The sequence below is a fragment of the Vipera berus genome, assembly GCF_964194415.1.
Source record: "Vipera berus genome assembly, chromosome: 3".
NCBI lineage: Eukaryota > Metazoa > Chordata > Lepidosauria > Squamata > Viperidae > Vipera > Vipera berus.
Genome location: NC_138204.1, coordinates 118,384,139 through 118,411,493, shown reverse-complemented (window position 1 = coordinate 118,411,493; position 27,355 = coordinate 118,384,139). Strand labels below are relative to the sequence as shown.

Here is a 27,355-nt window from a genome sequence, read left to right as displayed (position 1 = left end):
AGACCTTATCACCTGGGGCAGAGGCTATGCTGCAGTCCAACTGCCAGACAAAGTGCTGTGGATCCCTGGTCGCCACGTTCGTCCGTATCATGCCTCCACAAACACAACTGCAGAACCCATTAAAGATGACAGCATGGTTTGTGACTTTTTTCAGCTTTAACACCACTGACTGATGCCACTAAAACACAATTCCATCTGAAAGCTTACCCCAGACGTCAAAGTTTTCCAGTCAAAAATGACTCTTTTCACACTGTTTTTGCCCATCGCATGGACCCAGAAGGAACAACCTGTTGTTAACAACGAGTCTACCATCATCATCTATGTGAACTCTGTAGCTCATGTTCCTGTCCAAACTTGAAATGGTTTCAACTTTCAGGAATTACTTGGCTCCTGGTTTCCCAAATTACCTGGTTTACAAGCTATTGTAGCTTTAATTGGTATGATTGTATTAGGATGCATTATTTTACCTTGTGTCTTGCCTATTTTTATCAGAAGTATTACTAACAGTATTTCTTTGATAGCTGAACAGAGAGCTGTTAAACAAATTGATTCCTTATGGCACAGTAAGTATCAATTCAAGGAATGTTTTACTTCTCTCCCTGGCTGACCACCCTTTTCTCAGCCATAGCTGGTCCTTTAATTTTATTATTACTTGCATGTGCAATTGGCCCATGTGTTATGGGTAAACTTTTAGATTTTCTACAACGAAGGCTGAGCAGCATTAGCGATGACATTCTGTTGATGAAACACACTGTTGACAGTGAATACAAACATCCTCTTTTAGAATTCACTTCTGACCCAGAGACTGATGAACCCTCACACCAACACTCTTTGAAAAAAACACTGGCGCAGGCACAGGAGGTATCGAAGGATTTCTCTTTTTCCCGCGTAAGTATCCTAGAAGAGAAAGTTCTGGACATTGAGGGGCCTTCTCAGTAATTGGCCTTAAAAAACAGAAAAGGAGGAGTTGTAGTTATTCTAGACTCCCAAAGATTCCTATATTGAAAGTTATTGCATTCCTGTCTCTAGTGATAAAACCTCTGCCTTCCCCCATTTACAATTATGAAATTTTGCATTCCTGTGATAAACCTTTGTCTCCTGCTTCATTTATAATTGTATATAACAAGACTTGTCTTTTATAATTGTCCTTGTTTCAAGTTATGTCTTTCAAGTTATGCCTTCCTGTGATAAAGCTGTATCTTCTCTGTTAGCATTTGTATATGATAAGTTATGCTTTATTGCTTCCTTGTCCTTCTCTGTTAGCATTTATGTACGATAGGTTATGCTTTATTGTTTCCTGTGATGACCTTTGCCCTCTTCATTAGCAGTTGTATGCAGTGAGTTATGTTTTCCTGTGACCTTCCATATGTTGCTCCCTCATGAGTGTACTTCCCCCTCCCTGATGAAACTGCTGAATAAAAGAATGCTGTGCAAAGCTGTTCGGGGGGAACACCATCCACCCCGGGCACTCTGTGCTCTCTCACCTTGAACAAACTTGTGTTGGTGCCTCAGTTTGTCCTAGGACTCTGTTCCTGCGCTATCGCAGTTCCCAAGTGTGACCGTTGGAACGTCCGGCACACTGGGTCGGTGGCAAAGGGCAAAATCCTTCCATATTCAAGGTGTTCACCCTTGCGAGGGTCCCTCTAAATTCTCACCCCTGTTACGGGGCTCTAAGAGTTGAGGCCAGAACCCTGACCGGTCGCTCAGCGCAACACTGGTCCTTCTCACCTGTCATTCCCCTCCTCCCAATTTCCTATCATTTATACACAAAGTTTTATTGCCTTTTCATCTTTCCCTCTTTTTTCCTTCCCCCTTCTTCCCCCCTTTCATCCTTCCTCCCCCTTCCTCTTTTTAAAGGCAGGATGCCTGTGAGACACCCCCCCCAAGCTGAGTCAGGCAGATCTGTAAGCACGTCACCTTTAATATGTGTGTCACACTTCATAACAGTCATCAAATAATACCAAAGAGATGAGACAAGACAACTTTTATTGTCATCTTTTACTGTGGACACACTGGCACACATTAAAAATGAAATTCTGTTGCCTGCTCTCAAAGGTTTACACATACATAACACACATATAAACATGCTATATACAACATATGTATATACCTACACCCTTACATATAAATAAATATTAATCACTGCCCATCTTGAATACATAGCTTGAGAGTTCACAACTTTAATACTGTATGGAACAAAACTGTGCCTGGATCTGAATATGCTGCTTCGGATACCATGAAGCCTCCTCCCAGAAGATAACAAGGAAAACAGGATGTGTAAAGATGATGTGTAATGTCCCAGATAATCCTGCGGACCCTGCTCAAGCAACATTTATATGCTATGTCGTGGATAGAAGGAGTAAATTGCCAATAATCTTTTCTGCCATCCTCACCACACTCTGCACCGCCTTCCTGTCTGAAGCAGTGATGCTTCCAAACCAGACTGTTATGCTGTATGACAGGATGCTCTTGATCGTCCCTCTATAGAAAGTGGTAAGGATAGAGGAAGGAAGATGTGCTTTTCTCATGCGACACAGAAAATACAGCGCTGCTGTGCCCGCTTCACCAGTGTCTCACTGTTGGGCGACCAAGCCAGCCTATTCGTTAACTGCATATCCAGAAATTTGATGCTGCTAATGATCTCCACAGGTGAATCACTAATACATAGAGGAGTGTGGCTGTGCCTGCCTTTTCTGAAATCGATAATGATTTCTTTAGTTTTCCAACGTTTAAAACTAGGCTGTTTTTCTTACACCAGTTCACCAAACCCTCTATCTCTTTGCGGTAAGTAACACTGAAAAACACTGAAAAACAAAGTATTAAAGTATGTCAACAAAATTGCTAAAAACAGTAAGCAAAAAAAAGCCTTAGCTACTAGCACAATAATTAGCCACAATAACCACTCATTAAATGCCTAATTTGTCTTCATGGCTGCTTTGGAATAGCAACGGAGTCAATGTGCAATAACTATAGCTGCTGATGCCGGAGAAATACAATACTGCAGCTACCAACACATGCAGAATTACAATCCATCTAATCTTCCAGAGGACTCTACACCTTACTTCATAAAATAGATGCCTTCCTTTTTTTAATAATATGCAATTACTATAGTCATCCTAAGAAATAAAAATACTTCTTTTCGCAGGAGCAGTCAGTTGCTGAAGAAATCCAGAATCGTGTGCAGTGCTAACCATATTAAAGGAAGTATGAAGAACTTTATCCTCACTCAAGTGTCCTTCTCTTCTATGAAATGAATTGGATAGGACTGACTTCCTGTATTTGGTAGCCAAGGACCCCACACAACAAACTCTAGATCAGTAACATGCCTTTATATATATAAATTTTATATATAAATAAATAAATTTCTGGTTGGCTTTTTTTTTTGCTACAGTGAGAGGGACACATGAAGAAATCTGAATTAACTTAGAGGTATGTTCAATCTAAGCTCTTTCATAAGATGCTGGTATTCCAGGGCTGAGGAGAGAGAGAGATTGAAAAGCTGTTAGTCTCCTAGTCCTGGAGAGGAGGCTTCCAGGTCATGGAGCATATTCTCCTTACTAATTCATTAATTGTCCCACAAAGGCTTGTTAAAACTCATCTGAGTAAGATTATCAGATTTATGCTTCTCATTCTTGCTTTTTACATAATTCTGTTTTTTTTATTTAAAAAAGATAATATGAGCCCTTACAATTCTAAAGCTCAGTCTTAATATACTAATATTCACTTCAGAGTGAGTGTCTTTAGCTCTTAATCCCATTATACAAATAGCCCAATCTCGACAACATAAACAGGCATTCTGCTCTTCTGTTCATTGGTTTACATTGCTGTAATCAGAGCCTTAAACTCTAACCAAGGGCATTAGCATATGATTTAGGTGCATTACATTTATTGTACATTTTCTAAACAAACAAATAAATAATGCACTTTATTTCTATTATTGTATTAGATTATAAAAGTGAGTTTCTGCTTCTAAGTCCAGCAGCCTTGCAAAAAGGTGCAAATGACGGAGGGATTCCCTTGGTGCTTAAGGGGAAATGTAGCTTCTTTTTCCCCCCCTCCCCCATTGCAAGCTGGGTAGGAGTGCACTTGGCTTGCAAACTTGGAGAACTGTATGAAGAAAGGAGGAACACACACACACACACACACACCAAATTAAACCTCAAAAAGCAGGCAGGATGTTGCCAAAACATGAGGCACCTGGAGCATCAAAATAAAAGCAAAGAACTCCAGTTGAAGTGCAATGGAGCCCAGCGGTCTTAGAAAAGGTGCAGACGAGAGAGAATCCCTTGGAGAAGCAGTGCTTAAAAGGTAGCTTCTCCCTGCCCCTATTTGCACCCCGAGAAAGGTACCCTCACACACACATACCTTGGGGGGGTCCCCCCTCCAACGAGGCTTTGGGGGAGCCCCCAGTTGCAAGCTAGGCTGATGCATTTGTCTTGCAAACTTGGAGAGTTGCAGGAAGGGAGCGCTAGCCCAGCTGGGGTGCCGGGAGGGGCGAGGAGGAAAGTGAGGAAGAAAAGGAGGAAGAAAAAGTAGCAGGAGGAAGAGGGAGCAGGAGCAGGAAGAGGAGGCGGCAGAAGAGATAGCAGAAGAAGCAGGTGGAGGAAGAGAAGGACAGAGTTCAGATGTTGCAAACCAGTTGCAAGCGCAGCCACTGGAGGACCTTTGCACTGAGCAAGACGGCTTCTGCCTCGCCACTCTCCCACCTCTGTCCAGACCCCTGCAGACTTGCCACATTCCTGGAGGTGGAAGATACGCTTTCAACACACCTCCAGTTGCATGGCCCAGTAAAATGTCCCCGGCTCAATGTTAGACTTCTAACAGCTTCTGCTAACAACCTAAGATACGCAGATGATACCACTCTAATGGCAGAAAGTGAAGAGGAACTAAAGAGCCTCTTGTTGCGAGTGAAGAAGGAGAGTGCAAAGGTTGGGTTGAAACTGAACTTTAAGAAAAGCAAGATCATGGCATCCGGCCCTCTCAATTCCTGGCAAATAGATGGGGAAGAAAAGGAGGTAGTGACAGATTTTATTTTCCTGGGCTCCAGGATCACCGCAGACGGGAACTGCAGCCAAGAAATTAAAAGACGCTTGCTCCTCGGGAGGAAAGCCATGACAAATCTAGACAGCACACTAAAAAGCAGAGACATCACCCTGTCAACAAAAGTGCGTATAGTCAAGGCTATGGTCTTCCCAGTTGCAATGTATGGCAGTGAAAGTTGGACCATAAGAAAGGCCGAGCGCCAAAGAATTGAGGCCTTTGAGCTATGGTGCTGGAGAAGACTCCTGCGAGTCCCTTGGACTGCAAGGCGATCAAACCGGTCAGTCCTAGAGGAGATCAACCCTGACTGCTCTTTAGAAGGCCAGATCCTGAAGTTGGAACTCAAATACTTTGGCCACCTAATGAGAAGGAAAGACTCACTGGAGAAGAGCCTAATGCTGGGAAAGATTGAGGGCAAGAGAAGAATGGGACGACAGAGAATGAGGTGGCTGGATGGACTCACTGAAGCAGTAGGCGTGAGCCTAAATGGACTCCAGAAGATGGTAGAGGGCAGGAAGGCCTGGAGGAACATTGTCCATGGGGTCGCGATGAGTCAGACACGACTTCGCAGCTAACAACAGCTTCTGCAGCAGGGCCCTTTAAACTCTAACTTGTTGCCTTTTTTGGGTGTCCAGTACATACCATTCCTTAACTACTTGTATTGCCTGTTCCATCCATGCTTCATACTCCTGTTCCCCTTCTGGCACTGATTGCATCCCCGAAAAAGTACATAATTTCCTATACCCAGCCCCTATGCAATAGCCCCCCCCGTCAGGTTTTGGATGGAAGTCAAACTTCCCCCTGCCTGTGTGAACCCTACTTCTGCTATCCCCGTGGGTAAGGAAGCACGTTTCTCTTTCTTCTGGTCTAGTGGTTTGGTCGAAGGTGTGCTCCATGCAGTTGGAAAAATCACCCCCTACTCTGACATTTTCTGTCAGTTGCAAACTTTCAACCTGAAAGCACTCCGGAATACTCTTCTTCCATTCCAGCAGTACATAAAAATGGGGGGGGGGAATCCCGATCCACCCTCGTATCTATCACATATACCCTCTGATCCGGGACAAGAACCCTCAATATCTGTAAAATTCACTCCTCTGACCAAACATCGCCAGGAACATTAATTAGTACGCTCGTCTTTATTTCACTATTCTGCTCTTCGCACCACCTGATAGCCGCGTTAGAGTCCATTTTGTTCCCCTGGCTCATATCCCTACATAAGACCAACCCTCCCTTGCTAAGGAGGGAGGGCCAGGCAGGGAATCCCGGATGAGTCCCTATGTCTAGTGTTACCCCCTTAGAGGCTACTAAAGCTCAGGCCCTCCCAGCCTCGGCCCCCTGTCACGCTCTGCAACTGAGCTCTCAAGGTGTTAGTGAAGTGTCTTTTCTAGCAGAAGCTCACACGAAGTGAGGAGGTGGCAGACTCTCATTGTCAAGGGTGGGGGGAGCTTTCAAGAACAAAGATAACCAGCCCCTAGCTTCGATAGTCAATGTGTGATGGTGTTTAACAGCCCCAGGCAGTCATAGCAGCAATAGTCAATGATTTCACAGCGACCGTTTGGAAACAAGTGGGATGGTTAAAAGGCAGTGATAGGAACACGAATGAAGGTAGCCAGCGTTCCGCAGTAACGGTTTGCCCCGCAAGGGCAACTCCCCACAATGCCTATAACTTGCATAAGTAACAATAATCAAAGTTTGGATGGCCGCTAGTCTCCAAAGCAGTAACGACCAGCCTCTCCTTCTCTTCTGTCATCCTTCGCAGTCTCAGGTCTTGTCAGTGTCAAAACCCCTCCCCCCTTTCCTTTATTGTTAAAATCTGAATTTAGCAATTCCAGCAACTCTCTCTCCTCACTCTCTTGCCTCCGCTCAAGATATCTCCCCTGTGAAAGAAAGCAGTAAAATTCCACCTTCTCTCTCACTCTCTCCTTCCATCTCCTTCACAGAAAGGGATCAGCTAAAACCTCAAATCCCTCTTCGACTTCACCTGGTCTCTCTCCAACAACAGCCACAGCACACCCCCTTTCTTTCCTCCTTTTTCTTTCCTTCCGCCCAATCCACTCCGGCCATGCCCAAAATCGGCAGCAGCTGTCTGAGCTTCCATCTCCTCAGGCAGGCTCCTGCAAAGCCTTTCAGCCAGCTCCGCTACATAGATATTCCAATATATCGTTATTACATTATTTTTATTAGCGTAGCTATCTTGCTTCAAAGTACTATGACCTCAAAATATTCTTGGGAAGAGTAGTCTTGGCCTGACAATAAGATGCATTTAGCCCAATTCATTTTTTTCTTTGATTATCTGAATTCCCACCAGCATTTTAAAAAACCCTGTCTGGGATTTACAGTGAGGACAATTAACCAGTGGAACCGCTTGCCGTCAACCGAAATTGTGGGCGCTCCATCACTGGAGGTTTTTAAGAGACTGGACAATCACTTGTCTGAGATGGTATAGGTTCTCCTGCTTGAGCAGGGGGATGGACTAGAAGACCTCCAAGGTCCCTTCCAGCTCTATTCTATTCTGTTCTGTTGTTCTTTTCTTGATTGAAAACCACTACCATTCTCTTGAGAACCAAGTCAAGAGTGTGTGGAAAACAAAAATATTGGCTATTGTTTTTCTATGCAAGGTTTAGTCCCAGGTGAACTAAATCAGGCCTCATGGAAAAAGTATTGAACCAAAGTCTGTGCTATGCTCAGTTTTGCAATCTGAAGGAACTATTTGTAATTTAAACTACAATTGTACTTTACTTAATATGATTTTGCTAAGCTTTCTTCTTTCAAATATATTTAGAACATAAGGACTGGAACAGTAAGAAATAGGGAACCAAAAGTAGCTGATGTATGCGGGTTCCAATATACGCAAGTATGTGGAAAGTTATGTTCAACAGAAAGTCAGCATAAAGTGTAAGATTGCTGACCATCTGTCTAGGGTCTTAGGATGAAAAAGGGTAAAAAGGTTGGGACTGGACCCGGTTGATTTGCCATTGGCCTACAGCTGTCCTTATTGGAACTGCTATGTCATTGGGCCTCATTGCAATGGGTTCTTAACATGATGTTTATGTGTGTGTTCAGATTACTGCTGAAATAAACCTCTGAATCTTAAAGTAAGAAGTATTGCTTTGTGTTGCTGTCGCTTGTTTTTTCATTGGGTTTTTCCACGACAAGCCTTTAAGCCTGAAATTAGCTTGGAGGCATTGCGAGATAACATATTCTAGGACAGGGAAACCCTGTGGAAAGCAGCTTTTAAAACCATCAGTGACGGTATCTTATTTCTAAGTTGTTTTAAATGAAGAACTTCAAATATTTTTTGACAAGAACTCTACTTGGATGGCAGATGATATCACTCTAATGGCAGAAAGTGAAGAAGAACTAAAGAGCCTCTTGTTGCGGGTGAAGAAGGAGAGTGCAAAAGTTGGGTTGAAACTAAACATTAAGAAAACGAAGATCATGGCATCCGGCCCTCTCAATTCCTGGCAAATAGATGGGGAAGAAATGGAGGTAGTGACAGATTTTATTTTCCTGGGCTCCAAGATCACTGCAGATGGAGACTGTAGCCAAGAAATTAAAAGACGCTTGCTCCTCGGGAGGAAAGCCATGACAAATCTAGACAGCACACTAAAAAGCAGAGACATCACCCTGTCAACAAAAGTGCGTATAGTCAAGGCTATGGTCTTCCCAGTTGCAATGTATGGCAGTGAAAGTTGGACCATAAGAAAGGCCGAGCGCCAAAGAATTGAGGCCTTTGAGCTATGGTGCTGGAGAAGACTCCTGCGAGTCCCTTGGACTGCAAGGCGATCAAACTGGTCAGTCCTAGAGAAGATCAACCCTGACTGCTCTTTAGAAGGCCAGATCCTGAAGCTAAAACTCAAATACTTTGGCCACCTAATGAGAAGGAAGGACTCACTGGAGAAGAGCCTAATGCTGGGAAAGATTGAGGGCAAGAGAAGAAGGGGACGACAGAGAATGAGGTGGCTGGATGGAGTCACTGAAGCAGTAGGCGTGAGCTTAAATGGACTCCAGAAGATGGTAGAAGACAGGAAGGCCTGGAGGAACATTGTCCATAGGGTCACGATGGGTCGGACACGACTTCGCAGCTAACAACAACAACTACTTGGATGACTGAAGGACTGGAGAACTACAGTTTACTCCTCGTATTTATGCTAAGGATGTGATCCCATATGCTTGCTCTATAATAAGCCTTGAGGCGTGACTTAGTAAAGATAAAAAAAATCTTATTTTTTTCCTATTTATTCAGAAGAGACACTGTGGTTCCTTTTCACTGGCATACCCAACAGTGGAGAAGCTGCTGCTGAGTGGTACAGTTCAGCCACCCAAGCAGTCCAGGACTGGGACTTATCACACTTAAGTGGCACCCACAAATGGCAAACATGGGAAAGACTTTACAGCAGTAGATACTGAAAACGTAAGAGCAATTCTACTTTGCTGGGCCAAAATTTGTCTAATTACCATCTCATTTCCTATTAGGAAAAAACTTTCCATACTTGAGAATAAGAGCTGTTCCACCGAAGTTAACATTTAAAGATAAGAGGTCTCGTATATTTGGAGGCTTCACACAGCCTTCATGACTTGTACACAATGGTCATATAATTTGAAAAGAGGGTGGCACTGGACTTTCGTTTTGAGTGTGGAAGGGAAGACTGCAGGGCAGGTCTCCTTGTTTCGGGAAGAAACCAATCTCACAGTTTGCAATATATGAGATAATAATAATGCACCCAAAACTTGATTTCAGTAGCTTTATCAAGTTGTTTGTCCTGAATGGGGATGATGAACTTCATTGTGCTTGAAAAATCAGAATAGGAGCTGGGTCATCCAAACCTTGTGTCTGATAAAATAATCTGGAAGCTGACTACCCATCCTCATGCCCACTGGTATTCTGGCATATGCAGAAAAAGCAAGAGCCCTCGAGTCTCTGTGTAGATATGCAGAAATCAGACGCCAATAGGCTTGTAAAGAAGAGTGGTAACATACTTCTTCTTGTAGCGATGGGTGGCACTAAGTACCATGACACCATCCTATGGGAGAAAACACAAGAGAGTAGCGAAAGAAGAACAGCAATTATGACAGACTCACGCACACAATTTTATTATCCAGGAAGTATTTCATAGGTGTGATTTCATTTTCTACCTCCCTCCCAATTTTTTAAAATAAAGCGAGCCGAGAATAAAAAATATATACAAGATGGCTCCTTCTGGGAAATCTGAGAGGAAACAATCATGCTATACCCACGGCACTAAAGCAAAACAAACCACCAAGGGTGGGGGTGGGGGGCAGAGAAGCTAAAAGCCTCAAGCATTACTGGAATTTCACCTCTTGGTTACTCTATAACCATTTCCATCCTGCTTGAATATCTGAAATGTTGCTGAATTGGACAAGAAGTCAATGTCTTTTATTCTTATGTTGAGGGAGTAAAGTGTACAAGTACAGCAAGATGTGGTAGAGTACAGTAAGAACAGAAAACACTAGATTACCTTAATGGAGAGTGCATACAGGTGGTTTAGCATCACGTGGTTTGGCTCTGGCAAGAGGGCTGGGTCACACTGAAAGAAACACAGGACTCTTATCATGCAACTATTTCCTTTTCACTAGTTACCTGTCAAAACATCACTTCAATCTGGACATTTATGAAAAATTATCTTACACATATATCACCAAAGGCAGGCATAGGTTGTCTTGTTTCAAGGTTCTGGTTTGAGAATTTTGTGATTATGAAACTTGGGGAAAGCTGATTATTACAATGTTGTTCTTATTATTATTAAATTTGTATTCCTCCTGATTCCCAGTGACACCGGCCTACTCGTAAGTAATTTTTTTTAACAAAAAGAAATGGCAATTAAAAACAAAAATAGGAAATCAAAGAGCAGGGTAGAGCCAGACTTGAATGGAAAAAGTAAAAGAATCCAAGGTGGCTTAACTCACCCTTGCCCTACTAGGCCTGGGAGAAGAGCCACATCTTCTGGCCCTTTGAAAGACCAATAGGGTGGAGGCCATCCAGGTCACAAGGGGAAGATTCCAGAGGGCAGGCACTGCGATAGAGAAGGTGCGTTTCCGGGGTCTTGACAGATGGCAATGTTTAATTGAAATAGCCTGGAGCACCCCAACCCTGCCATGTTGAATTGGTTCAGCCGACGCTACAGATATGCATTTAGGAACTGTTACTCACGGAAATATTAGTATCCTTGTTAAGGATGACTTGAAGAAGATGGGGAGGAAGAATGGGTGGGTATTTGAATCGCTCTTCAGGCCGATATACATACATATCTTGGCCATAAATTCCGGGAGGGGAGCCAGAAAGTTCTATTGAAAATTAAACAGTGTGAGTAAAGAAACTAGCTCATCATTTTTACTGTTCATGCTAGAAGTGGAAAAAAAGTCACCTCGATAGGAAGTCTCTGAACTTTCAAGGGAGTCAACTTTTAAAGCATCGAACACTTCAAAATCCGATTTTTTGACATGAATCAGGTTGTTTATTGTTCCCATCTGACTGGTCACTACAGGCTAAAAAACAGAAGTCAGAATTATGAAATTATATAAACTCAAATGCTGTCACCTTTGACACACAGAGATTTCACTCACAAAACATGAACTGTAGAAAGGCTGTCCTGATCATATTCACATTCTAGATCCAATTCCATAATGCCTAATCTTTACATTTCAGACTAGAATAGGAAGGAGACATATCAGTTTTAATTCAGTACAAATTCTGCCTTAGCTGTGAACTCACCAGCGATAAATAAGTTGGTTTTGGGTTGCAGTTTGGGCACTCGGTCTCTAAAAGGTTCGCCATCACTGCCCTAGGCACTAAGCCTGTGGATACTCACCTTGAGAAGACCGAGACATCCTTCGCTTTCTTGGCTATTCCAGGCCTTCGGTGTATTCGCAGAGAATGAAGGCCTAAAGTACTCCAAGATCATGCGAGATCAGTGGCGCGAGATCTCATGCTACTAATCTCGCATGATCTCACGGTGCTTTAGGCTGTTCTCTGCAAACGAAGACCTGGTGAAGAACTGCGCAAAAGGCTTTGCAAATACAGGTAAGGGCTGAAACTTCAAAGCCATCCCTTCATTTGCAAAGCCTTTTGCAATCTTGACAAAAGATAATGGAGGCTGGGAGGGACGCATGCCTGCCTCCAGGCCTCCATTTACAGTGGCAAAGCCTTTCCTCAAGACCTATGCCGAAGAGAATGGAGCCCCTGGAGGGAGTGTGCATCGCTCTGGGGCTATGTTTTCATCAGCAAAGGGCTCCAGGCTGCTGCTGTCCAGAACGGGGGCTGGGGGAAGCTTCCACGGGCCTCTGGAGGCCCTATCTGGGCATCAGAGTCCTTTCCCAGGCCATTGCCGGCCAAAAAAGAGGCTGGGGAAAGTATGTGAATTATCCCAAATATCTCAAAACACCTTGGCGAACTCTGGTTGGCTGGAAACAGACTGGTCACAGGGAGGGATGGGCTGGGGGCAAATCTGGGGGCAATTAAGCTGACTTTGTAATAATGCCGCTTGGGGTGTGTGTGAAAGCCCTAATAAGCAGGCATATACATAGAATGAAGGCTACTGCTAAGCTTGTAAGCCGCCCTGAGTCTTCGGAGAAGGGCGGGATATAAATGGAATAAAAAAAAAAATCTAACCGTATTTTTGTATCCAATGAGCATGGATTTCAGAGCTGGCTTGACTTTACTGCAACCATCACTTTTGATAAAAGAACCAACTTTGCTTTAACCAAATGGAGTTGAAGGCTTTTCTTTCCTAAGGGATTGGATTGGGGCAGGTCTGACATTAAGCCAGCTCCGTAGTTGTGATCTACCCGGAGAGGAAACCGCTTTTACCGGGGGGGGGGGACGGACTATGCAAAGGATGTTGGCTCAAGGGAGTGACCAGGAAGAGATCGAGGCCTGGGGAGAAGCATCCTTGAAGTCTCCTCCTGGAGGGCTGGATCTATCCAGATGGCTGGGAGAGGACACTCACCAAGACCCCAATGGTCCCTCGGGGTCGGGAAGAAGGAAGAATGGGGGAAAAACTCATGGGAGTGACATTCACTCATGGTGGCTGAGGCAGCCACCAGCAAGAGACCAGAGTGGACCTGGAGGAATTGGAGGAAGAACGGAGCACAAGCGAGCTGAAGCAAGAGGACTGGAACTGGAGCAAGCCAGAAAGTTCTTGAGGGGAGCTTTTGGTGGTCTCAAAGCTCGAGAAGCCGTAGCCCAGGTCGCACATCCCACTGACCAGGCAACTCCAGCCACAGTAAGCAAGGGAGCAACTACCTCTGCCACTGCAATGGCAGCAGCAGTGAGCCCCTTGGCAACTGCAACTGCCCCAGCACCTGGCCCCGTAGCCCAGCCTGAACTGGCTGCAGGAGCAGTGCCAGGAAGGCGGAGAGGATGCAACTCACCAGCCCTGCGAGTGAAGGCAACTCTGAGTCTTGCCCCCAAATCAGCAAAACTAGAACTGCCCTGAAGGAAGTGGAAGTCGTAGGGTTCACCTCATCCCCCAAGGGGAAAGAGGGCAGGAGAACTCCGACTGACCTGGGGGAGCACCCTGGAGGAAAGCAAGTTGGACTACGATGATGATCCCTTGGTAAGTCGTCCGGTCAAGCCAGTGACCATGCCTGTAGAACTGGTGGTTTAATCCTTAGGGAGAAAAGGGAGTCTAGTAGCCCTACTGGACTCAGGTTGCATCTGATGCTTTATATAGATATATTATTTTTTATAATCAGAAATGCTTAATATTTTATCAGCAATGCATTGTCTAGGTTCCAACATTTAACTTACTAATACATGTTAAATTCCTTTCTTTCTACCTCGTTTTTCTAACCATTGTTAAAAGGTATCCCTTGAATCTAAAGCAGGGGTGTCAAACTCAATTTCATTGAGGGCCACATCAGCATTGTGGTTACCCTCAGGGGGGGCGGGTGGGTGTGGCCAGGGGGGGCATGGCCTACTGGGTGGGTGTGGCTGGAGTGCGTATGGCCTATTGGGTGGGCATAGCCAGCTCATCATCATTTGTGTCGGGTGCCTATGGGGGCCTGGGCAGGAGTGGAACAGATCTGAGGGTCTCTGGCAGAAGGAGATGGGACCAGGCAAGTGCCAAGGCATGGTCCACCAGAGGAGCCTCACTGTTCCTCTCAGGCCATTGGGGGGGGGGTTGGACGGTGGCGTGGAGGTCAAATGACTAGCCCAGCCCTCAAGCACCCACGGCATAAGCCCAACCCCACTTCCCCAAGGGGGTGCCCACCTGCATTTACCTCCTCCTCAAGGCTGCTGCTGCTGTGCTTGCTCTCCTTAGCCAGGTTGCTCATGATGGGCACGAGGGCAAAATCAAGAGAGAGGCCCATTCCCTCTCCATGTGAGGAGACCTGGCTTTGTATCCAAAGCTTCCTTAGCAATAGGATGGGAAACCCCCCCAAGATAGGCCAGGAGGAGAGGGCAAGGGGATGGTGAAAGGGCAGCTGGGCAGGACTAAGGTAGGACTTCCCTCAGACCTTCCCCCTCCTTCCTTCCTTCCTTCGAAAGAACAGAGTGGTGGGAAAATATTTGAGATGGGGGAGGGAGAAAAACAGGCAAGAAACACAGCTGGGGAAGTGTCATCCGTGAGGAATGAAGAAATGCACCATTGCCTGGAAATGGCCAGCACATGGCCCTCGCCTACTTCACATATCCGGCTTGGTGGGATCTATGGGAGGGGATGCCATGAGCAGCGTTAGAGTCGATGTTACCTGCGCAATGCTGCCCAGCCCCTAGCCTGCCCGGTTTTGGTAGGTAGCGGGGCGCTCTCCACACAGTGCCGAGAGGCTGAGCCGGGTGGCATGAATCTGAAGAGAAGCACAACGGTGCCCAACCCCTAGCCTGCCCGAAGTAGGCAGGGCCATATGCTGGCCACTTCTAGGCGATGGTGCATTTCTTCATTCCTCAGAAAGAGTGATACCTCCCCAGCATGCACCCAGGGGGCAGTGCCGACACGGCACGGGCCAGTCCCTCACTGTTTCCAGATGGCCTTGTGGAGCTAAGACTGAATGTATTTCAGCATAGATGACCACCACGAAATTGTACATTGGCTCCTGGCCAGCCTGGGCTGGGGCCAAGACAGCAGGAGCCGTTCCCTCACTGTTTCCAGGATGGCTTCGCGGGCCACATGAAACCACTTTGCGGGCCGCATCTGGCCCCCAGGCCTTGTGTTTGACATGTCTGATCTAAAGTATACTGAATCTTCTTTCTCTTTCATTTTCAGTGTCAATCTATCCATTTCTGCACACTCTAAATTTTTTTAAATTAACTCTTCCTCCGTTGGTAAATCTTCCTTTTTCCAATATTGAGCGAATACAATTCTCGCTGCAGTTAATACATGTAAAATTAGATATATAGACACGTTCTCTCATAATTTCCTACAATTATACCTAACAAAAATAATTCTGGCTTAAAACCTACGTATTCTTTTGTCATTTTCTCTAATCATGTGTGTATTCTGTGTATCCCATGTGTCAAACTCGCAACGTCATGCGACGTCTCGCGACGTGACTTTTTTTCCATTGCCGGCAATGGGGTGGGCGCGATTTCGGCATGACGCATCCGGCCTGTGGGCCAGCAATTTGAAACCCCTGCCTTAGCCCCTTCAGTGGCTATTTCTGGATCCTATTCTTGCATGTATGTCCAAACCTGCATCAGGGAGAACCCCAATTGCTTGGGGTCTCCATCGAACTTTACTCCCAGAGCTGGTGTCTTGCGTCCTCTCCACCTTGCTGGCACTACTCCTGCATCCGGTGCAGGCTGGGCTGCAGAGCCAGGTGCTGGGGCAGTTGCTGCTGCTGGCGTCACAGTGGCAGAGGTAATTTATTATTTATTTATTTTAATTCCATTTATATCCCGCCCTTCTCCGAAGACTCAGGGCGGCTTACAAGCTTAGCAGTAGCCTTCATTCTATGTATATGCCTGCTTATTAGGGCTTTCACACACCCCCAAGCGGCATTATTACAAAGTCAGCTTAATTGCCCCCAACAATCTAGGTCCTCATTTTACCTACCTCGGAAGGATGGAAGGCTGAGTCAACCTTGAGCCTGGTGGGACTCGAACCTGCACTAATTGCAGGCAGCTGGTGTTACTTAAGGAGGCATTAGCCCACTGCTCCACCAAGGCTCTATTAATTGCCCCATGGCTTGCCGTGGCTGGTCAGTGGGATGTGCTGCCCAGGCTAGGGCTTCCCATGCTTTGAAGTTACCAACCCCCCCCCCCAGGAACTTTCTGACATGCTCCAGCTCCAGTCCTCTCGCTCCAGCTTGCCTGTGCTTGATTCTTCCTCCGGTTCTTCCAGCTCCACTTGCGTCTCTCACCGGCAGCTACCACGCCCCCCACGAGGAAATGTCACTCCCGTCGGTTTCTCTTCCCACTCTTCCTTTTTTATGAACCTGTAGGGACCATTGGGGTCTTGATGGGTCGTCCTCTCCCAGCCACTCAGATAGATCCAGCCCTCCAGGAGGGGGGTTTGAGGATGTCTCTCCCCAGGCTCTGATCTCTTCTTGGTTGCTCCCTTGAGCCAACATCATTTGCACGGTCCCCATGATAGAGGCGTTTTCCTCTCTGGGTTGATCACAACTTCAGAGCTGGCCTAATGTCGGACCTGCCCCAATCTGATCCCTTAGGAAAGAAAGACCCTCGACTCCGTTTGGTTTAAAGTAAAAGGGTTCTTTTACTTTAGGTGTTCGCTGCAGTAAATTCAGGCTAGCTCTGAATTTTCCCACGCTCACACAAGATGCAGAAAGGTTTGCCTGCAACCCATCCCTAACCCTGTGACCAGTCTGTTTCCAGCTAAAATATTTTGAGAATGCTGAATTGTTTGGGGTAATCCACATATTTTCTCAGGGTGCCTGGTTGGATGCTGGTACAAACTGGATCCAGACTGCTCTGGTCTTTATTACCTGTCACTCCCCACTTCCTATTTCCCATCATGTACAGGCATAGCTTTATTGCCCTTCCATCCTCCCACCCCTTCAGCCTTTGATGGCAGGATGCCTGTCAGGTGCCAAGCCTTACCTCATCCACACCCACACTTTGCCTCTCAGCCATTAGGGTGAAGACAGACAGAAGAAAATGGAATTACCTCAGAGGGATCATGAACCCACTGGCCATCCACAAAGAACTTGTACTGGTGTTCGCCTTCAGGAAGATCCAGAATAGCAACAAAGTCATTATGGCTGAAAGGAGAGGGATCCACAGTGAGAAAACACAGCATATATATACATGCAACAAAGTGGCCTCTCTTGACTCTTTTGCCTGGCTTGGATAAAAAATCAATCAGACAGACTCAGCCACAGACAAACTCAGCCAAAAGAAAAGATAAAAGATTGGTTTAAGCAGCTTTAACTGTTTCAAAAGGAATACGCACAGCTACTTCATGAAAGTTTTCATGAATGAACTTAAAGGAGACCTACCAAACTGATGAAAATGGAAATAATCACTTTCTGGACTATGAGGACAATTATGCAGTGGAGCAACTCAGCCTCCAGAAGTTATAGGTGCTTTCAAGAAAAGACTGGGTGGCCTTTGCTCCAAGATGGAATGAGGATTCTTGCAGTGGGAAGGCAGTTGGATTAGATGACCTCCAAGATTCCCTCCAATCCTATGGAGCCGATTTAAAGAGAGCTTCTCAAGAAATAAATTGTAAACAGAGTAAGTAACCAAATAATCCCTTTAGAATGAGACGTGAGTAGGTCAAGTGAGTCTGGGCCATTCCGGGTAAGGATAGGAAGAGAGATGTAAATGAGACTGAAAGTTAACCCCCTCACATGGGGATGGTCTAACCCAGGGGTGTCAAACTGCTGGCCCACGGGCCAGATGCATCATCAGGAAACCACGCCCACCCCATTGCCAACAATGGAGAAAAAGCTGATATGTCGCGCGACGTTGTGATTTTGACATGTCTGCTCTAACCTGTTAGCCAACGACCAATCTGCATTGACCTAGAAATCTCCCAGATGGCCAACTGCAAGGAGTTTGTCTTAACCGTCTGAGCTCATCTTCAACCAGAAGAAACTATGTCTAGACAGTCCTAATCCAGATGGGAGGACTAACATATCCATCACACAACTTTCTGCCTCATTTACAACCACTTCCCATACTTGTACTTCTTTCCCCTCTACCAATCTCAAACAGAGAGCTGGATAGATTTGGGAACAGGAGGACAGAGCAGATTTTCAAAAGACCAGCATTCATCCTTAATTACTAAACCTTTACACTTCCGACTTGTCCTTATCAACTAGACTCATACTCTATCAACATTTCAAAAATGGGATTCTTCAGGGCAATCGCCTGGTACCATCTGGCAACACACATGGAAATGTAAGTTATGGCGCTTCAAAAGAAATACTAAGCCAAAGATGATGTTCATCAATTTCTCTATTTGGAAGTCATATTTTTTTATTTCTTCGTAAAGCAGCATCTTTTTAAAAAGAAAAGGAGTCACATAAGAAAGATTCACCACTGTAAGTTTCAAACGTTATTGCTTAATAAAAATGACGACACTGTAGAAGATAATTTGAAACGGTCTCCATGTTTTTCTTGATTGCGTCAACTTCAAACTGAAGCATACAAGAATAGCACCAGTGCAATAAGGTAAAAAGTACTGACTTGGATGTTGAAATATTCAGAGAGATATTTCATTTGCCACATTTCAAAATTGTTCATGGATATTATTCAAGCTAGTTAATGAAGACAATTTCTGCCTAATTTAGTGAAGTTTGAAACAGCAGTCTGATCACTGCAACATCTATCACTGTTATGCTGCATTCTCTAATTCTGAATCTAGAATGCTGTCAAAGATTGTTGGGGGCAATTAAGCTGACTTTGTAATAATGCCGCTTGGGTGTGTGTGTGTGAAAGCCCTAATAAGCAGGCATATACATAGAATGAAGGCTATTGCTAAGCTTGTAAGCCGCCCTGAGTCTTCGGAGAAGGGCGGGATATAAATGGAATTAAAATAAAAAAATAAAAAAATAAAGTGCCAGTACATACAGAGGCATTCCATTTTTAGAAGAAATCTGAATATTCCTTTGCTTGTAGAATCACTATGTGTCAACTATATCTTTGTATCACACAGTTCTTCTTTGTGGGAACAGAGGGCTGTTTCCTTGCAGAATACTGGAAACATACCTATTTTCTGGTTGTAAGGATTTGCTACTGGGGACACTAACAAGATGTTTGAAAGGGGGAAAGAATGGGGGGGAAAAAACAAACAAATTGGTCTATGGAGACAAAATCTGACAAAACATTCAAACACTTTTCACATAGCTTTAGTTTTAGAGCCAGAAAGTTAAGTTGGAGCTTACAAGTTCTCTTATCTATGTAGAGCTCCATTGTAAGCAGCCCAGAATCACTTTATAGGGAAAAATGGGTGACATAAAAGTTTAATAAATAAAATGAAATAAAATAAAATATACAAGTCAGAGTGAAAGATACTGAGTTCCTTTGTGGTGGATGATAGAAGTTGTATTTGACTTCATAGAACCTAATATTGTCTTGTAAGCCAATAGAGAACTGTAGCTCTATTTTCCCCTTATTCTCAACAAAAATACCCTTATCCTGACCTGACGTTACAATGAAATAGATTAAAGTCTCATTTCAGCATTTTTTTAGAAAAGAGATTGATATATAATTAATGTTCAAATTTGCTGCTTTATAAGCTAGCCTAGTCTACAGTAGTTTCTGTGAGATTCTTGGAGCCCACAATGAGTAACAGTATGGAAGATGATTCAGGCATACTTTTTTCATATAGACATGTTTTTCATTCAGATCCAGAATGCATGGATCTGCTCCATTAAAAAGATGTTCTTTTATATTTAGGAATATAAAAGGAATCCTCCATTTCTGATACCTGATTCATTTCAAAATTTCCACATGAAAACAGTGCATTTTAGCCTTAGTTGGGCTTAAAGTATTTAACCAGTGCTTCTTGCCCTGTGTAGAATAAGGGTCAAAGCCCCCTCTCCATAAAAAATGTTGAGAAAAGTTTTTTATAAAAATCACCCACCACCCTTTTTCACCTCTTAATGAGAGGAATCTTAGCACTCCAATTGTTGAAAGAGCCTGAAATGAAAACTTCTTTGCCTCCATCTGTCCAGCGGATAACCGTGGGACGAGCCTGCTGGGATGGTTTAACTGACTCATCCAGGTCATGGTGCCATGATACAAACTCTTTTTCTCCAGGAAGCTGTAGAAAGAGGGCAAAAGTTATATCTTGTCTAAGTCTTCCTGAGAACTGGAATCCTATTTCCTAGCTTTAGGAATAGTCAAGTGATGAGTGAGCACTTTTCCAAGTTATTTTAAGTATTATAAAGAAGAGAAATCTAGAGAATTGCCCAATGGCCATAAAATGGCCAATTATGTCATAAATCATTATTATAATCAAAACCTTAACTGTGTATATCAGAACAAGTGCTAATGTTTGAAAATCATAAAAAACATAATCTAAATACTGTACCTTAGATTCATGGGTGCTGAAGATGTTGGGGTCATCAGTGCTGCCAACCATGATCTTGTGTGAATGATCTTTGGCATGTTGGATGGCTCCCTCTGAGCGGTGAATCTTGGAACTGTGGCGTTCGCCCGACATCCTTTCACTTGTAGTGTTCCCCATGGCTCCACTGCAACAAGACAGCAAAGAAAAGAATTAGGGCCATTTACAATTTACAAGTAGGCTTGTATTTCCAAAGCCAGAGAGGAGTACTGCTTTTTCTTACAGGTAGTGGATAGTTCCTTCAGCCATGAGAAGGAATGCAAAAAAAAATGCAGCAATCAACAGACTTGCAAAATCAGTAGTAGAATTGCAAAATTCATGACAATAGTAGTCACTGAGCAGGAAGGAGACTATTAAGCAGCAAATTTAATCCCTGTTCACTCCAGGAATCCAAATTAAAATATTCCGGAGAGATGTCTGGATTCTCCTTTAAGACACTATATGAAGAGAAGTCCACTATCTCCCAGGATAACTGGTTCTATTGCCAAACTGGTCTTACCATTTTGAATTTTGTTTCTAACGTTGGGTTGGAATCCCATTCTTCTTCTAATTCATTCAGGTTATTTGAAGAATCCTATCATATTCATCATCAATCATCTCTTCTCAAAACTGAACACATCTAGTTTCTTCCTTCTCTCTTCAAAAGTTTCTTGATCACATGGGTTGCCCTGTCATTTAACCTGTTCCATTATCTCTGAATCCTGAAAGGGTGTTGCTCAAACCCAGGCCAGCATTTCACCAATTAGTTAACTCAGACTATGCTCCTTGAACCAAATCTGAGACTTTTATGTAACCAGACATTCAATTCCACTATTCTTAGACCAGAATAGACCAGAATGGAAAGGAATCATAAGGCTGGAAGAGACCTTGGAGATCTTCCAGTCCAATATCCTGCCAAAGGCAGGAGACCATACAGCATCCCAGACAAATGGACAACTGTTTTCTCAAAAACCTCCCACAACTCTGGGAAGCAAGCTGCTCCACTGATTGTTGTTACTGTCAGGAAATTTATCCTTAGTTACAAGTTAGATCTCTCTTTAATGAACTTCCACCCATTGCTTCTTATCCTACCCCCCAGGTTCTTTGGAGAATAGGTCCACCTCCTCTTCTGTGTGATAGCACCTCAAGAACTGGAAGAGAGCTATCAGGTAATCTCTAATCATCTCCTTCATTAGGCTAGACACAGCTAGTTTCCTGAACCATTATTTAGCCTCTAGACTCCTTATCATCTCTGTTGGGTCTTTGCTGCACTTTCTAGGATCTCATTTTTTGGGGATTGGATACAGTATTCCAGATGTGGCTTTACTAGTGCAGTATAAAGAGGTATTATCACTTCTCATGATCTTGAGGCTATCCCTCTATTGATGGAGCCAAGAACATTTTTGGCAGCTGCAGCACACTACTGGCTTTTTTTTAAAAAAATTCCATTTATATCCCGCCCTTCTCCGAAGACTCAGGGCGGCTTACAAACTTAGCAGTAGCCTTCATTCTATGTATATGCCTGCTTATTAGGGCTTTCACACACACCCCAAGCGGCATTATTACAAAGTCAGCTTAATTGCCCCCAACAATCTGGGTCCTCATTTTACCTACCTCGGAAGGATGGAAGGCTGAGTCAACCTTGAGCCTGGTGGGATGCGAACCTGCACTAATTGCAGGCAGCTGGTGTTATTTAAGGAGGTATTAGCCCACTGCTCCACCAAGGAAGGAATGAAGAAGGAATATGAGAAGTTGGAGAAGTACGTGAATGAAGGAAGAACTGGAGAGGATGTGGAAAGTAAAGGCCAAGGTGGTCCTAATGATGGTAGGAACATTTTGGGCTGTGACTCATAAGCTGGGAGAGTGGCTCCAACAGATCCCAGGAACAACATCAGAGCTCTATGTCCAAAGTTAGAGTCCAATGTTACAAACATCTAAGCTACTGTGCAAAACTTTCTGGTAGAGGTCTACTACTAGGACATCCCGATTCCTCTGTTATTACAGTTAAGCCAGGTACTGACTATTCTATACGTTTGCATTTGGTTTTTCCTGCCTAAGTACAGCACCTTTTCTCACCACCAAGCTGCATCTTGTTAGCTAGGCCCAATGCTCAAGTCTGTCAAGATCCTTCTGATTCTTGAGTCTATCTTCCAAAGTGGTAGCAATTCCTCCCAGCTTTGGTGAGTACCCCCTTTATCCACTCATCTAGTTAATTTATGAAGATATTGAAGAGTACTGGGCCCAAGAAAGAACCTTGAGGTGCCCTGCACGTTCCCTCCATGTAGATGTAGTTCCACTGAAGACTACACACTGAGTGCAGTTGGTCAACCAACTGTGAATCCCTCTGGTGGTGGTACTGTCTATCCAATACTGTTCTATCTTATCCAGAAATAGGCTGTGGTCTACTTTGTTGAATGCTTTAATTAAGTTTAAGTAAACTACTGAATGTCAACAGATTTCCTTGATCCATTAATTTAGTCACTTTCTCAAAGAAGGCAATAAAGTTTGTTTGGCACAATTTGTTTTTAACAAACCCATGCTGGCTTCTATTAATCACCTTGTTCATTTCTAGCTACTAGCAAATCCCCTGCTTATTTTTCTCTAGGATTTTCCCAGGTATTGATGTCAAGCTGATTAGTCTGTAGTTTCCTGGTTGCACTTTCCCCCCCTCTTTTTTGAAAACTGGAACATCACCTCTTTTCCAATCCTCTGGCAGTTCACCTGTGCTCCACCAGCTCTGAAAGGTTTTGTTCAGTGGTTCCAAGATCCCATCTGCCAGCTCCTTCAGAACTTTCTATTTGTATTTTATTTCTATTCCTAGGGATGTCTTAGTGCAGGGCTTTTTAACTGGTGGCACCTGGCAAGTGGTATGTGACCATCCTAGACAAAATAAGCTGAAGTGGCGGCAACCTATCAGTTGCGGCCCTATCTAGACCGGGATGCCCTGTGTACGGTCACTCATGCGCTCGTGACCTCTCGTCTTGACTATTGCAATGCTCTCTACATGGGGCTTCCCTTGAAGACCACTTGGAGGCTCCAACTGGTACAGAATGCGGCCGCGAGAGTTGTCTTGGGAGTTTCCCGGTACTCCCATGTTACACCTTTGCTCCGCGAGCTGCATTGGTTACCAGTTGTCTTCCGGGTGAGGTTCAAGGTCTTAGTGATGGTTTTTAAGTCCTTACATGGCATGGGTCCGGAATACCTCGGGGACCACCTGCTGCCGGCGTCGACTCCCCTCCGCCCCGTGCGTTCCCACAGAGAGGGCCTCCTCAGGGTGCCTCCAGTCAGGGAATGCCGACTGGCGGCCCCCAGGGGGAGGGCCTTCTCTGTGGGCGCTCCGGCTTTGTGGAATCAGCTGCCGGTTGAGCTCCGGATGGCACCGGATCTCCGCTCCTTCCGGCGCGGGTTAAAGACCCATTTATTTGAACAAGCTGGCCTGGCCTGATGGGGTGTTACTTAGGGTTTTAATATTTATATATATTTTCTATTGTTTTTACTGTGGGCAATAATTTAATTCTTTTTTAACTTTTGTATTTTTGTAGTTTTATGATATGCCCTGTTCACCGCCCTGAGTCCTTTGGGAGAAGGGCGGTATAAAAATTAAAACAAAAACAAAAACCCACACAAGCCTGAGGGAGAGACAGCGGGAGCTGCAGGGAAAAAAAGACAACAAGGAAAAAGAAGGGGACGGAGAAGAAGCCGTGGAAAGATAGCCCAGGAAGGCAGGGAGGAAAAAGAGAGAGGGAAGAAGCAGCCGTGGAAGGAGATCCCAGCAGGAAGGGATTCAGCAAGGGAACTGCCGCTGAAGAAATTGAAACCAGTACTTTTTTCCTTTTTTAAAACAGCTTGTAACATATTAGAATTAGATTATAGAATAAAATACAAAAATAGAAAAGCAAATAGTAGGACACAGTGGAGAGGAAGAAGGGAAAAAAAGTGAAGGGGAGAAGGGAAAAAGAAAAGGCATTGACTTCGGACTTCCTCTGCTGCAGTAGAATGAAGCATTAACATTGAACCCCAACTTTTTACTTTTCCATAATAGTATATTTATTTATTTAGCGTATGGCTGGTCACACACAGAATTAAAAGCACTTCATATTTACAAGTTAGAACAGTTAAAACATTTTTTTTAAAAAAAGAAGCAATTATAAAACCTAAGAGGAAAACAGAAATAACATTTCAGAGTTTAATGTCGAGTTTGGAGATCCAGTCAGTAGCTGCCGTTGTTACGCAGAGGAAGTCCTTAAAATCTCCTGGGTATCTTCTATTAGTGCATTTCCTCACTATATGTTGGATAGTCTGTCGGGGAGCCCCGTAATCACATTGTGCTGAAGGTGTCTTTCCCCATTTATACAGAGAATCAGTACACAATAGTATAAGCTAGCCATTTCTATAGCAACAAATAAATCTAATCAGTAAAATCCAAAAACATGTTTAGTCATCAAGTTTTTGACACCTTGCTAAGCACTGGTGGTACCGAATATTATGTCCTAAAAATGGTACTATCTGTGAAAAGGTTGAAAAGCCCTGTCTTAGTGCATTTTGTGAGAAAACAGATAAGGGGCCAGGTTTGGCAGCAGCATTTTAATATAAGATTGAAAATTGATAATATTGATTTAATTATTTGGAAAGAGATTCCCATCAGAACTTTGTGTAAGACAAAAGAATACTCCTATTTGGTTGAAAAATTTAAACAGAAAAAATATATGTCGATGTTATAAATTGGAAGAAACTATTTTACTTTCAAACAGCAAAAATTCAGATTGAATTCTATTCAGAAGGTGAAAAATGGAGGAATGGAGAAATGGAGGAAAAGGAGCTCTCAGAAGGAACTTCACAACACATGTAACAGGAATTAGAAAAAGATAATGAACTAAGTGCTACAGGTTTCAGCTTTTCTAAATTTTTGAAGTGGTTATAGATTACAAATATTTAACATGGAATATAAATGAAGCAATGATCCTCAAAAGGAGAAAAATATTTTTTCCCAAAAGTTAAAGCAAGAAATTATTTGCCTACAAGACTCTCATATTAGAAAAAAAAGGTGTAAAATATTTTACCTATAAATACTGGGGAGAATAATTTATTTCAGCAAATATTAAAAAGAGAAATGAAGTTGATTTGAATATTAATCCTCAACTAAATCCAAAACTTGCACTGACTGATGAACATGGCAATTTGTTTGGGCAGAATTTAATTTACATGGAATTAAAACTATGGCGTTGAGAGTTTATGCTCCAAATAAGGATAAATGTCATTCTATAAACAATTTATGAAAACTGGTGTTTGTTGGGAGATTGAAATAATGTGGTTTACCCCCAAATGGACAAGGTTTCTGGGGAAAATATTGAAGAATGGTAATTCAAGAGAGTATTTTTCAGAAAGATAAACTCACCAAGAGTATTTGATCTGGCCTGCAAAGTTTCAGATAACCACTTAGAGGGCAAAAAAGAGACATGGGGAAAAAAACTTAATTCTTTCCTGTCATCTAATGATCAGGTTTTCATAGCCCAGATCTGGTAGATCTGCTGACAGCCATAATGTGTTGAAAGAAATCATCTTGTTAAGTCCAGTCCAAGAACACCATAGAACAATCCAGCCAAAGTTCAGTTCTTTATTTCAGGGGTTGCTAACCCCTGGGCTGCAGCCCACTATCAGGCCGCGCCTGTTCAAAACCGGGCTGTGGGAGAAATGGGTAAGTGCATCCACATGAAGCTCCACTCAAGCTCCATTTGCTCGCACAAGTGGAGCTTCACTGGTGAGTGCAAGCGCCCTCTGCTTGCACAAGTGGAACTTCACGAGGGCAAGTGTTGCAGCTCACAAGAGTGGAGCTTCGCGTGTGAATGCGAACACCCTATGCTCGTGCATGAAGCTTCATTTGCGCGAGTGAAGGGCACACCAAGCTGGAAAGGTTAGGGACCGATGCTTTATTTGCTTACACCCCCCCAATCGACAGAAACTTGCCAGACTAAAACTTTATTACTCTAAAGGATGGAAGACTTTGAGTCAACTTTGAGCCAGTCAGGATCAAACTCCTGGTTGTGGCAGAATTAGCCTAAAGTGTGCCACGACTCCTAAAACAGCAGTTCACAAACTTTCCCAACCTTTCCAGCTGTGCGGACCGGTAGCAGCAGCGATGGGGCGGAGAGGATGGTTTCGCACATGCGCATGCCACTCACTCAAACGGAGCTTCCCACGTTCACATGCTCCTTGCATGACCCAGTTGCCAACAGACTACAGACTAAGTAGCAGTCCGCAGATTGGTAGCAGTCCGCGGACCAGTGGTTGGGGATTTCTGTCCTAAGACCATAGAAGCTAGGCAAGCAGCAATAATATTAATGCTATATCTAATAAACATGAATGAAAACAAAGATCAATTTGTAATTTTATCATTAGAGGATGAAAAACCTTTGACAAAATACATAAAAAATACTAGTACTAAATATACTAGGATTTTCTTTCAAATTCATCAAATGGATGTATATATGAGTACCCTACATCTAAAGTGAAGGTTAATGGTTAAGTAAGGTTCTCTTACTTTTTCACTATGTAGAGGAACTAGAGAAGGACTCCACTTTCCCTCATGCTTTTTAATATCTGCGTACAACCCTTGGGTTGTGTTATTAGACAACATAGGGAGATCTATGGAGTAGTATGTAACAGTCTAACACAGATTGGTTCTATTTGCAGATGACATTCTTTTATTTCTAAAACTATTCCAGTGTTGATGCAAAATAATAAATAGATGCCTTTAATAAAATAAGATATACTCTATTAATTGATCCAAATTGGAATTGATGCCTATAACTGAATGCCCATTTAAGGAATACCAGTTC

General features: G+C 43.7%; 1 protein-coding gene across 1 annotated transcript in view; it reads right to left on the bottom strand.

Annotated features, from left to right (window-relative positions):
- Positions 1-9,180: 9,180 nt before the first annotated feature.
- PRKAB2 (protein kinase AMP-activated non-catalytic subunit beta 2) overlaps positions 9,181-27,355 on the bottom strand; it is a 20,397-nt gene continuing 2,222 nt past the window's right edge. The window contains exons 2-8 of the mRNA XM_081322767.1: positions 20,505-20,667; positions 20,068-20,234; positions 17,130-17,223; positions 11,427-11,547; positions 11,213-11,346; positions 10,521-10,589; positions 9,181-10,064 (exon numbers count right to left, since the gene is read on the bottom strand). Coding sequence (XP_081178893.1) covers positions 9,981-10,064; positions 10,521-10,589; positions 11,213-11,346; positions 11,427-11,547; positions 17,130-17,223; positions 20,068-20,234; positions 20,505-20,660 — 825 coding nt within the window. The 5' untranslated portion in view covers positions 20,661-20,667 and the 3' untranslated portion in view covers positions 9,181-9,980. The remainder of the gene's footprint in view (positions 10,065-10,520; positions 10,590-11,212; positions 11,347-11,426; positions 11,548-17,129; positions 17,224-20,067; positions 20,235-20,504; positions 20,668-27,355) is intronic.